Below are 13,358 nucleotides of genomic sequence, written 5' to 3'. Positions count from 1 at the left end.
CGATAAAACGCTGCTGTTCAGATGTCGGCCACTAGATGTCGCCGCCGCATCTCCCGGGGATCAGACGTCAGTGTCAGGGTTGAGAGGGGAAAGGTCGTCGGCAAGATGGCTGCTCCCCTGGATGACATGTTTTCCTTCTGTGCAGACCCCGGTAAAGTTGCCGGCAGCGTGGAGGTCAGATTTATAGACAATATTAAGGTAAGATGATAAATTTGTGGAGCCTTTTGTTTTTGTTTTTTTTGACGAACTCTCGGCTGAATGAGGCTGTGAAACAGAGGCGGTGTGCCGGCTGTTGGGAGCTGAAGATGATGAGCTCAAAAAGTGCTACAAACCGGTTAAACCTGAGGTTTTCAGTCATAACCAGACGCTAAAGAATGAGTTTAAAGTTTATGTTGGTCGTTTTGATAAATAACATGCCGAGGAAAAGGAAATGCAACCGTATGTGTATGTGTTTAACTCTACATTGATACATTTCTTCTGTAAACGAGGGTATAATTTTCTCCCAAGTTTTCTAAGTCTTCATTTGTTGGTAAAATTCAATTTGAATTTATGAGGACGCTCTTTCATAGTTGCTCAACTACAGCAGAAGTCACGAAGAACTCTCAATACGTTCTGATTCTGACGAAAATACTTGAAATCAAAGGTACACTTAATCTCATACGAGAGTCAAAATGACATCACCTCCCTCGGTGATTGTTGTTATGGAGGAAATGGGAGGAAGCAGGAAAAAACAAAAACATCAGGAACTTTGATCTATTGTTGGTGATTCTTGCAGTTATGATACAATCAAGTTATATTGCAACTAAAAGGACAATATAAGACATATATAACTCTTCTGTACTGAAGTAAAATGTTGCTTATGTGCACCAACATGATGGTATCCTGGGGGGACAATGTTGTTGTTTGCCTTGTTCAGGGTAAGGGTCTCTTTGCCAAAAGGAGCATCAAGAGGGGAGAGACCATCTTTGTTGAACGCCCTCTTGTCTCCGCCCAGTTCCTGTGGAATTCTTTGTATAAATATAAAGGTGAGACGCTGATAAAAACATCTACAAGTTATCTGTTTGTTACTTCAGCAACACATGAATTATCCATTAACCCAGATGGAAGTGGGTTTTTTTGGAACGCTGGAATTCAGACGTCCTATTGTGAACCAACACGGTGTTTTCTCCTCTTCCTCCTGCACCACGTGTCCCGTGTTTTTAGCGTGCGAATACTGCTTACGTGCTCTGGAAACAGCCGAGGAGAATGCGAGGAGACTCAGCGGCATCCCTGGACTCATCCTTCCTCACCCCGAGCTCTGCCGAGTTCGGCCGGAGCTGCACCAGGCCTGCCCTCAGTGTCAGGTGGGTCATGTCAGGACTCCCATTGGTTTATTGGCTGGTGAAGTATGTGAATCTGTATACTGTAAGGCACACGGCCTATTGATTTGGAATCGACTGTGTTCTGCAGGAAACATTTAATGCATCAACAGTGGACGATGTGACTGATGGATTTTGTTTTCGAGGCATGCGTTGGTTCCGTGAATCGATAAAGAAATGGATCTGTCTGGTGCATTAATCAAATGTTGATACTAAAATAGTACTTTACATTTACAGGATTGGGTATTCTTTTCCAGGCTGAGTGCACAAATGACACTGTTTTGGAAATGAGTCAAACCTGTACCGGCCCTGAGTGATGCTGCTGTGACAGTATCGACTGTGACAATATGTTTTGAGCAGATACCTCAATATTGATATTTGGATTTTGGTGTCAGGGTTAAAGGCTAATTAGGTAGAACATTGTGGTAAGAACGAACTGCCGTCATTCGTTGTAATGCAGCAAATAAAAACTGAAAAAAACTTTTTTCTGTATCACAATGTAGCGATTTTCAAACTCTAAGATGAAATCTAGTCTCATATCACATTGATACAGTGTCCAGCTGTAACCGATTGATAGTTTCCCACTTCTGACCACAATATCAATGTCACTAATGTTTGACAAAAGAAGCTTTGCTACTATCAAGTGAAAGCTAGAACTGTCTTGTTAATGATGATGTTCTGTATGTAGCGGAATCAGACGAGGTGCAGCCCTGCAGTTCTTCAGATTTCCTCCTTGGAGCTAATAATGAACCTCAGGTCTTCACTACAGAGGCTCCAAACAACAGTTGTTCTGAGGTCACGTTACTCGCAGCAGTTCTGTCAAACCGTCTCCCTCTGCAGGTGATGTACTGCAGCAGTGAGTGCCGGCAAGCTGCAGCGGACCAGTACCACCGGGCTCTGTGTCTCGGCCCATCCCAGGAAGATCCGGACCACCCTATCAACAAGCTTAAAGATGCATGGAGGTAAGAGAGGATTTTTGCTTTTTGTTTTTCACCGCACATTCACCTGATTTCTGTCTAAACATGGCGCCCTCTCTTCAGGAGCATGCATTATCCTCCAGAGACCTCCAGTGTCATGCTCATGGCCAGAATGGTAGCTGTGGTCAAACAGGTCAGACTCTCATCACTCCTATGTTTTCTACACGTCAGTGCAGCCTGGGTGCTTATCCAGGTAAATCTGTGCAAACAGCAGAAAGTCAAAATTTTATTTTCTCCCAAAAAACAAAGAAGACGATGTTCTACACTCTTGGTGGTCACATGACACGCTGTTGGAACCCTATTATTTCAAAAAACAACAAAAAAAAACAGTTTTGGATGAAACAGTTGCAGCAGTTTCACAGTATGACACTGAGAACTCAAAGTCTAGTGAGGTGTAAAGGGTGAATGGAGGCTGTGGCTGCACACAAGTCAGAGCAGTTTGCTCTTTTTATTCCTTCGCAGGAGCAAATTAGTTTTAAGTCATAAAACTATTAAAACCAAGCTTTATAAGGTGAGACTCAAACGTGCTTGTCTGTCAGAAATGATTTGGTCTTGAATCTTGATGTTTACTTTGCTTTCAAAATAGTTTTTCTTTATTTTCCTCCCATTCTTGTTCATAATGTAATCGTGATTAGGTAAAAGATAATTTTGTTGATTTATGTTTTATTGTGTATTGCTACCAAACTAAAAAGATAAATATGTTATTATTGCTTTCTTGTCCCTCCAGCCGGTGAGGTTTTCTTAGATAAGCCTGTGGTACTGGGTTCCTGCTTTATCTCACATCTCTGCACATCTGAGTTTTTCTTATTTTTCTCTCTTTTTATTCAAATAATGTGCAAATAAAGAAACGAAAGAAAAACTAGACATTCACGTTCACCGATGCTGAGTTACATCGATACGAACGTTGCCTGTTGTTAAAGGAACATGCTGATTTTTTTTTGGGGGGGGGGGGGGGGGGGTACACTTATTGTGAATCCTGGAGCTCCAGACCATCCGCTGTGAAAAAAACAACAACAACAAAAAAAACAGTTGAAATTTACTACATAACTAAAGTTATTTAATCAGAAATATACCAGGACCTCCTGTTCCGTTCTTCCTCTTGTGTTTTATGGATCAGATTCAGGGTCTCGATTTGTCCCCCTCAACCTCCCTAATCAAGGGGGCCAGGATTGGTAGCAGCAGTCGTTCTCTTAGTTCCTGTGGTTCCTGCTGTGTACCAGACTCTTAGATAACAGCATCTCCCAATTGTCATCGTTTTGTTTTTTTTTGTTTTTTTCACAGCAAATGATAAAACACACCTCCAGTTCTATCAATGCAGGCAAAGATCCTTATGGATTCAGGTGTATTTAATCACTTAAAACCGTCCCATTGCTCATGTTCATTGCAGCTAAGCTAACTAGCATCAAGCAGTGCAGTGGGTTTTTGAAGCTCCATAAACGCACGCAGAGAGAGATGATTAATGTATCTATTAAAAATTATGGCTGATAAGCATATTTCCCAAAAATTTAGCCTGTTCCTTGAGTCTCCTGCTGGTGTTAACGATTTTCTCATCAAACTAAAAGAAATGTAATAAAAGAAGTAGTGAGAAAGCTAATGGGTTCATTGTGTGTTGTCCAGGCTAAAGATAAAGCCCACTGGCAGAAGCTGTTCTCACACTTCTGCAGCCGAACAGCAAACGAGGAAGAGGAGATGGCTCATAAGCTCCTGGGGGACAAGTTCAGAGTAAGTGGCTATCACGTTTGTCCTGCTGGGGAAAAAGGGGGAGTGGCTGAACAAGTGCAGCAGCTCAAAGACAATATCGTGCTCTCGTGGTAATCGCTGTTCTTCACAGCTCCGTGAGCAAAGCATGAAAGTGCGTCTCCTCTCTGACGCAGGTTGACCTCTCACCGAGGCCACCTATGCATATGATTTATGTGTTCTGTTACGCAAACATATTTATGCAACACTGTTTCTTCAGGGGCAGTTGGCTTTGCTACACAGCCTTTTTAGAGAAGCACTTTACGATGATCATCTGAGTCGGGTAAGTGTCGCTCAAGTGTGTAACCATTCTGTCATGTTTTCGGTTTTCACACACCTCGTTTTGCACGGCAGCGGCAGAGGTGCCAATAATAACTCATCATAGACCAGCTGACACTTTGCTATGTAACGGTGGCCTACTTAGTCTATCATGTCACCTAAAATGTTCCTTGTGTCACACTGATGCCGTTTCATCATCGTCAGAACAATCTGTCAGCGGGCGGAAATATAAATTGGCGAGTATTTAGGTCATCACATAAATGCTTGAGTCTTCTTTTTTTTTTTGCCCCTTTGTAAAAATAACCGACATATAATTTCAGTGAGTATGTGAAGGTGCACTGGGTTATGTGTGACTTATGGATGGTTGGTCACCCTGAGAAGCAAACACTGTTTAGGATTTACTATCTGATACGTACATGTCAGTTTCGGCTAAATGAGTTCCCTCAGTTTGTAGTAATGCTGTAGCTGACCTATCAACCTAGAACCAATCCTCCGTTCCACGCATGGATCAGACCTCCACCAGACGAGTGACATCGTCTACGCCTGCGTTTACGTCTGAAACGGATTCCTTACTGAGCTCATTATTTCAAGGACGCGCTGTTGGCAGGTGCAGGTTTTAGTGATGTATATCCCGACACTTTTATCACTGTAGATACGGATTTTTTTTTTCATAAAGGTTCGTGTGGTATTCCCTGAGAAGCAGTGGGTGGGAAAAAAAAAGTGTCATAGTGTAAGAAAACAACTTTGTCACTTTCCTTTGAAATTCCTTTTGCATCCCTGTGCAGCGCCAATCAAGAAATTGTAACGTGGTACGCATGCAGATACTTACACATGTAACTCCCTCAAAGATCATACAGGTATACTACAGCAAAGTGATTTTGGTTTTTTTTGTTTTTTAATTTATAAAATGTGATAGGGTGTCCCATGCTTCATCAAAACCAACCTGCTAGTTTTGATGTATTACTGCTCACCAACAAGCAGATGCCGGTGAAAATGTTCCAACATCAGCAACAGAAACTCTCCTTTGACAAGCCTCAATTTTATAGAAGAACGTGCGTTTAAAGAGACAACACACCCATGTACACGGGAGCAGCGACTGACAGGTGGAGCGAGAGTCCGTGATTTAACAGTGAAGTTATGATCACATTGCAGTGGTTTGTTCCCGAGGGTTTCCGCTCCCTGTTCGCTCTTGTCGGAACCAACGGACAAGGCATCGGCACCAGGTACCCGTGTAACCCTTCACTCCTGATATAATAGCCCTCCCTCTGGATCATCATGCTCTCCCCCCCCTCTCTGTCTTGGTAACCGTTAGCTCCCTGAGTCAGTGGGTTCATGCCTGTGATGCATGTGAGCTTCCTGCCCAGCAGAGGGAGCAGTTGGACTCCTTTATCGACCAGCTGTACAAAGACATTGAGAAAGGTCATACATTTATCTCAGCTTTGCAGTATTTTTTTTTTTTAGAGTAAATTATTCTTGTCTCAACTGAGCAGATTTGTAATGGTCGTATTCTAAGTGTGAGTGTTTTTGATTGTGTCTGCCAGAATTATGATGTAACCTGTGAGCTTCCAGATGTGTGCGTGAGTTCTCTCTTTCTCTCTGTAGAAACGGGAGAGTTCCTCAACTGTGAGGGCTCTGGACTTTTCCTGCTTCAGAGCTCATGTAAGTGATGCCCATGTTTGTGTTGTGATTGCTGTCACGTTAGTTCATATACACAAGCACTCAGGTCAAATCTGATGACCCCCCGCCTTCTCTGTCAATGTTGCTTCTGTGACCCCTTCAGGTAACCACAGCTGCATACCCAATGCAGAGGCATCCTTTCCTGACAACAATTTCCTGCTTCACCTCAGTGCCCTTAGTGACATCAGCCCAGGAGAGGTCAGCTGACACGTCTGGGTCTGGATTGATAAATGCTGGCCTGGGTTAGACGGGACAGAACGTCCCTCTTTAGCTTTGTACGCTGCCTTGTCAGACGGCATTAGAAGGCTGAGACTTTGAGGAATGAAGTGGGTTTGTCAAGCTGTCAGAAAGATTGAGAAGCCTTGCATCTGTGCAGCACAGTAATGTCATGCAGCCGCGCTATTCTCACAGCAAAGCTCCCCTTCCTTGAAACGCTGGAGCACTTTGTACCACGTTTCACCAGTAGACAAGAAGAAAGGACGAGCTGCTTCCTGTGTGACGGAGAAACTAGAAAAACACAAATTAAATTTTTTTTAACAGGGATTTAAAGCCAAGTCCTCCTCAATTTGGAAGAAGTCAGTTTTTTGTTGTTTTTTTTTTAATGAAAAAACGGTCGTATCTTAGCACGCCGTTTTCAGGGAGAAAATGCAGAAGCAGCTAAGAAAAAAGCAGAGTGTGTGTGTGTGTGTGAGAGAGAGAGAGAGAGAGAGAGAGTGTGAGAGATTTATGCACTCATTGACCAGTTTTATTAGGTACACCTGTACAATGTAACACGATCCAATCCAACAGCGCCGCCATCAATCCTGCTTTTACTGAGCGTCTAATGTTTCAGTTTCTGTTGACGCCGTCAGAAAGGTCATAATTCTACTTTATGTTTATTACTGAGGTCACAGTGGGTGGAGGTGTTGTTGGGGAGGGCACTATATCAGCTGGTGTTCTTAATATGCGGCCCTCTCATCTATGTAAATGGAGTGGGCTGAATATTAGACACACCTCAGTATAACAAGCCCATTTAATGGAGACTACAAGTTCGATGGTTCATACAGTGGGGCAAAAGTATAAAGTATCTGGCAGCCACTGATTCTGCAAGGTGTCCCACTTAAAAAGGTGAGAGAGGTCTGTAATGTTCATCATTGGTACACTTCAACTGTGAGAGACAGAATGTAACAAAAAAAATCCAGGAAATCACATTGTATCATTTTCAAAGAATTTGTATAATGGTGCTGAAAATAAGTATTTGATCACTATCAAAGGTTCCCCTCAGTACTTTGTAATGTAACCCTGGTTGGCAATGACAGGTCAAATGTTTCCTGTAGGTCTTCACCAGGTTTGCTTCTCTGTAGCTGGTAGTTTGGCCCATTCTTCCATGCAGGTCTTCTCAGTGATGTTTTGGGGCTGTTGCTGGGCAACACAGACTTTCACCTCCCTCCACAGATTCTCTATTGGATTGAGGTCTGGAGACTGGCTTGGCCACTCCAGAACCTTGAAATGCTTTTTACGTAGCCACTCCTTCGTTGCCCGGGCGGTGTGTGTGGGATCATTGTCATGCAGGAAGATCCAGCCACGTTTCATCCTCAACGCTCACTGATGGAAGGAGGTGCTTGCCCAAAATCTCACGACACATGGCTCATTCATCCTTTCCTGAAGACAGATCAGTCGTCCTGCCCCCTTTGCAGAAAAGCAGCCCTAAAGCGTAATGTTTCCACCCCCATGCTTCACAGTGGGTTTGGTGTTCTTGGGGTGCAACTCTGCATTCTTTCCCCTCCAAACACGGCGAGTGGCGTTTATACCAAAGAGTTCCATTTTGGTCTGGCCACATGACATTCTCCCAATCCTCCTCTGGATCATCCAGATGGTCTCTGGCAAACTTTAGACAGGCCTGGACATGTGCTGGTTTACGCAGGGGGACCTTTCAAGCACTGCAGGATTTTAATCCATGGCGATGTAGTGTGTTACGAATAGTAACCTTGGTTACTGCGGTCCCAGCTCTCTTCAGGTCAGTGACCAGTTCCCCCCCGTGTTGTTCTGGGCTGTTTCCTCACCGTTGTCAAGATCATTTGTGCCCCATGAGGTGAGATCTTGCATGGAGCCCCAGGTGGAGGGAGACTGTCAGTGACCTCGTATTGATTCCATTTTCTAATAATTGCTCCAACAGTTGATCTCTTGTCACCAAACTGCTTGCCTACTGTAAATTGGCTCATCCCAAATACTTATTTTCTGCACCGTTATAGAAATAAATTCCTTGAAAATCATACAATGAGATTTCCTGGATTTTTTTTTTTTTTAACATTCTGTCTCTCACAGTTGAAGTGCACCAATGATGAACATTACAGACGTCTCATCTTTTTTAAATGGGACAACTTGCAGAATCGGTGGCTGCAAAATCCTTTTTTGCCCCACTGTATGCAGTGAAGGCCTCTGTGACAGTGCCAGCCAGTCCTCCTTAAATGGATTCATTTGCTATTGAAACCTCACTGATTTCTGATGTTTGACGAGCTCTGCTAGGCTAGTAAAAGAGCGCTGTGGTGTTTCGCCACCACGACCTCGGCTCTGTCGTCTGCCCCCTGTGTGTGTTGAACTCAACACTTCCGATCAGAGAAGCTAGTAGATCATAAATGACAGCAAACTTGAATTTTTTGTTTTAAAAAATTATTTATTTTTTGGGGCTAAGTCGCTGTGAACAAAGTACTGCTCAGTGTTATGACTGTAGGGCAAATACTAAGCTCACTGTGTCCTCTTTAAACCTCTCCTGATGTCATACACAGCTTCTCTGGAATCCAAATGATGTAAATCCATTGTATCGACTGAGAACTATAATCCTTCTTTTGGCCATTTTTTTTTTTTTTTTTTGCACCAGTTGAGGGACTAAAATGCTGTTAAGAATTCTAGTCTCAGAACCTTCATGTTATTGATGTTGTGCTTCTTCAGCCGTTTCAACCGTTTTTCTTCAATTTTCAGGAGATCTGCATCAGTTATTTGGACTGCTGTCAGCAGGACAGAAGCCGTCACAGCAGACACAAGATTCTAAGGTGAACAGCTACAATCCCTCGGATGAATCACTTGAATGAGGGTCATACAGCTAAGAATCCATCTGGATCAATAAAAAGCCTTCCGAGCGGTAATGGGCAGTCTCAGGGCGGAGATGCTGCGGGTCTGGTGGCGGCGGCTGTGCTTATGCTCTTCATTGATCAACACGGTTTGTATCTTTGAATCGCACTCGAGAGGCGAATCCCAGACGTGCTCGTAGTTTATACCACATCATGTGTCCATTTATAGCTTTGAGAAAGTGCAGTTACACTCCAGGCTGGTGGTATGAACCTTCACAGGTCCTGTATCACACCATCTGATAGAGCGTGTGGCGGCAGTTTCTGCCGCTGATTGATTTAGCAGGTGTTATCGATGCTAAAGGTGAACTCTTTTCTTCCCAGGGAGAACTACCTGTTTGTTTGCTCATGCCCAAAGTGCATCTCCCAGATGGATGAGCTTGATGTGACATCAGAGGAGGAAGAGGAAGAAGAGGCAGAAGGTGAAACGGAGGGAGATGAGATGGAAGATGAGATGACGGACGTCTGATAAAAGCCCGCATTGTTCTCGGCCTTTCCCATTCCTGCCACCACGCCAAGCAACCATGAAGCCCAGATGAATAAAGACCAGTTTCTCTGCACTTCACCAGAACTGCTCCCATTAGTCATGAGGAGAAACATCTTGTCAAGACATTTCACTTTTTTTGAACGATGCCAGTTTACATATGTGGTGTTTAGAGGTGTAGTTTGTTAGAATCACTACAAGCTATGAAACAGGAACCAACATCCCAGCTCAGTCCCATCATGGAGGAAACTCATTTTGGCCGCTTGTATCTGCAGTTTCCCTCTTTTGATCACATTTAAAAGCTTGAGCCTACCAGTTAGTTTTGGAACGTAAAATCGCCTCATGACTCACGCGAAAGGAAGAACCCTGTTTCTTACAGTCAGGACAGTTCCGGCCAGCTTGTCGTATTGTGCCGCACCCCTCAGTGTGAAACATCAGGCGCTAGTTCCTTTAGTTTATTAGAAATTGCACCTGCAAAAGAGAAAACAGTTTCATCTGAGTGTCTACGCGCTGGATTTGACATGGCTAATATGACTAAAGAGCTGAGTATCTGAATAATACTCTCGTATTAACATCGACTCACACGACTACTCGTGGGAGAGAAGATGCAACTTTACTGTTTTTAATTTCCGTGGTAGTGAGCTCAGCCGTGTTTCCAAATGTAGCCTGGGAGCAGTTTTCAGTCAAAACACCATAAACTGTCGAAAAAGCAGATAAACAAAGTGAGCGTCAAGCTGGTGAATATTTAGCTGCTCGACTGCAGCCCCCAAAAAGTTATTTTGGCCAATATTCACATCTTAGTTGCTTCCCCCATTAATTTCAGAAACATTATGGTGGCTGATTTGGCGCCAGACTCTTTGAAACCAAAGCTGAACTGGTTTTCTATCTCTTGTTGACCAAAGCTTCTACATGCCAGAACTTGGCTGAGATGGAATTTTGAGTTTTGTTGAGGGAGGACAGGAGGGTGCAGGACATATAATACGAGACAAAACAAGAACGTCACTGTGATAGGAATGCGGCGCAACAATCATGTCATCTGGATTATCAGTTTACACCCATAATGGCGATACAATTAAAAGAATCATATGCCTCTCTTTATCTCTGGAGGATTCTTTAAAAATTCTGCACAGCTCATCAGATATGACTGTAAGAATCAGAACTTTTATCTACATGGTTGCTGTTTTCATTTTGGATTCAATGTGCAGGCGTACCGAGCCAAACAAAACTCTCTCAACTCCACCGCGCTGTGTTTTTGAGGGCTTTCACATTTGGGATCCAGGCCCAGATCAGAGCACGCTTGACCCTGAGGTCCAGCTTGTTTTGCTAGTCTGTTACTGTCAATGCTTCTGTACGGAAAAACTGAAGCTATTTGGAGCGTCTGCTCAGCTGCTCGGGGTGTTGGTGGAAGAAATGCTTGTAGGCTTTCTACCACAAAGACTTTTTTATTAAAAAAAAAAAAAACATTCGCTAGTTTGGTGATAAATTATAAACCAGTGACACTGGGGTTTACATCGTCGGTGAGACCTTAATTTCTTAAAAACAAAACCAAAACATTGTAAAAATGTTTTGTGTTTTATCATTCTTATGCAAATGGTGTCCTTGGTGATGTTTGGGGGAATTTGGTTTGGGTGAAAATGGAACTTTTCACAATGCTCACCTCATCTTGCAAAAGGTTTTCATGTCAGCAGGGAAGCTTTGAGGCAACTCTTGAGTGAGCTCAGCCATGGGATGTTAGCGTGATGCTAACGGGCGTACCCTCATGTGCAACAACCTTTACTCTCCAGGTCAGCAAAATAAAAGTTAAAACATTTGTCTGCACGTTTAACAAGGGACACAACCGCTATGCATTAAGCAGTGAAGACACTTTTTATTTGTATTCTGCTGTAATTAACAGTGCTGTCATGCTGGCGGCATCCAGCTACATACGGTTGGGCGTCCATACCATGATGTGATGTATGAGCTGAAGTTGAACAGAACTTAATGAGTTGTACAGACATTGAGTGGAAAATGGCTCTGTCAGTGACCGTTTGTCCTCTGTTGAGAATTGTGTGTCAGCCTCGTTTCCGTGAGTGAAATTGCAGCTGCCCACGCGCGAATCAATATTACAACAAAGACTGTAATCATAAAGCCAAGTATTTGACGGAGATTGGAAACATTGAATGAGTAAATGCAATTTACTCAGTCGGCACCGAGTGAACAAGAGAACATGTAAGTCACACAGCAACAAACAGGATCGTAGCAGTTGATGTTTCTACCAGTCTGGGATAAAACTTTGAAAGTAGATGTCTGTGGAGTCATTTACCTGCTTCATAGCGGATTGTTGTGGTCGAATATTTGTTGAGTCATTGCACATTGATAACAAACAGCTGTACTCAGGAGGGTTGGGGTGACTAATCACTGCCCTTGTTTTATGGCTCTTAACCCTCGACAGCCTTTTGCTTTGTGCACTTAGAACATGGCGCGCATCATTCCAGATTGTTGATGTCATGAAAACATAGATGACTGCCCATGAGCCCCAGCCACAGGAAGTGCAGGTTATTTAGTGCCAAGAGGTTTTAAAACAGCAGTGATCAGTGCTTTTGCAACAGTGAGCATAATCCTACACTTCTCCCAGAGCTCTCAGTCATTTATGGTTGACATTTTAACCTTCTCTCTTAACTTCAGTCCCCAGTCGTCGCTATACATGCATCAAATGTTAATTTACTCAGGATGCATAAAACAGAGAGAGAGAGAAAAAAAAAACCCAGCACATTATGTCCATGAAAAGATGCACACCTGGGACCCAGCCTGGCAGGAGGCTGGACCTCTGGATGCTCCCCCTCCGTCGGCTGTCGTTCTCTGATGCTGAGCCAGAAAAACTGCAGGAGCTCTGCAACTTTGGTGTGGTCGCCCACTTTTGGGGTTGAGCTCAGGCGGGCAAACGCAGCGCGAGCCTCAACATCACACAGTATTTTCACAAGAGGAAGTGGGGAGGTGACCGTGAGAGGAGAGGGGCAGATAGGAGGCTCATTTTTGGGATTGAGTGGGCAGGAAATGAGTGTATTTGAGCAGGAGAGAAGAGGGGGCGTCTGTTAGAATTTTAACGATCCAGAGAAAAGACTCTTTTATTCTAACAAACCAAGTATGACATGTTTAATATGTATTTCAAAGACTATGGGGATCTAAAATTGGCATGTTACTGTCACTTCCATAGGTAGGAGGGGAAGCACTTGGCTCTATTGACAGAAAATGAGATGCATATTTCTCCACAATGTTAATGTGATGGTAGAAAAATATCCATTGTGCTTCTTAGGTGTTTAAGAAAAAACAAACAACAAAAACCTTTTGTCATATCAACACTTATTATATCTCAATTGGAGATGTAGTCCTCTAAAAGCTGTAGCTAAAGGGTTAAATAAAACAAAATTATGGTTTCTGATATCACTCATGATGTTCATATTTTAGGGCTGAGGTAGGTTGAAACAACTCAGCACATCACATTATATTTGGGATTCGTGATCAGCTGCATATTTGATGTTGCCTCTCCTGTTAAACTTCCTTTTTAGGCTGAAATGTCCTCTTTTGTCTGACCAGCAGTTCAGAACCCAAGAAAACTCATTCTGAAAGCCGAGTGAACGATTTAAACAAGGAATTTTAAAAAAGAAACTTTAATTTTTTTCCCAAATCCCCCTGTCATAGTTTATGATGTAAAGTATTGACATCTATAAAATATTTACATTCCTAATTTTAACTCTGATTTGTC

At 43.1% G+C, this 13,358-nt stretch overlaps 1 protein-coding gene across 3 annotated transcripts; it reads left to right on the top strand.

Moving 5' to 3' along the window:
- Positions 1-35: 35 nt before the first annotated feature.
- On the top strand, positions 36-13,300 carry smyd5 (SMYD family member 5). 3 transcript variants are annotated; one of them, XM_086222053.1, is made up of 13 exons: positions 38-198; positions 917-1,025; positions 1,204-1,343; positions 2,199-2,320; positions 2,399-2,528; positions 3,953-4,057; positions 4,293-4,355; positions 5,504-5,574; positions 5,664-5,770; positions 5,954-6,010; positions 6,132-6,226; positions 8,987-9,057; positions 9,457-13,300. In XM_086222053.1, the coding sequence occupies exons 1-13, from the start codon at positions 106-108 to the stop codon at positions 9,599-9,601; spliced, it is 1,308 nt and encodes a 435-aa protein (XP_086078179.1). In that variant the 5' UTR covers positions 38-105; the 3' UTR covers positions 9,602-13,300. The 3 variants fall into 3 exon arrangements, 2 of the variants coding, with proteins under 2 accessions (XP_086078179.1, XP_086078180.1); XM_086222054.1 differs by having other exon boundaries at positions 40-198; positions 2,399-2,468; positions 9,457-13,298; XR_015118939.1 differs by lacking the exon at positions 6,132-6,226 and having other exon boundaries at positions 36-198; positions 9,457-9,523.
- The last annotated feature ends 58 nt before the right edge of the window (positions 13,301-13,358 follow it).

Source organism: Aulostomus chinensis, chromosome 13 (genome assembly GCF_037954235.1).
Source record: "Aulostomus chinensis isolate RoL2024-O1b breed Wild chromosome 13, RoL_Achi_v1.0, whole genome shotgun sequence".
Classification (NCBI taxonomy): Eukaryota; Metazoa; Chordata; class Actinopteri; order Syngnathiformes; family Aulostomidae; genus Aulostomus; species Aulostomus chinensis.
This window is presented reverse-complemented; position numbering and strand designations above follow the sequence as displayed.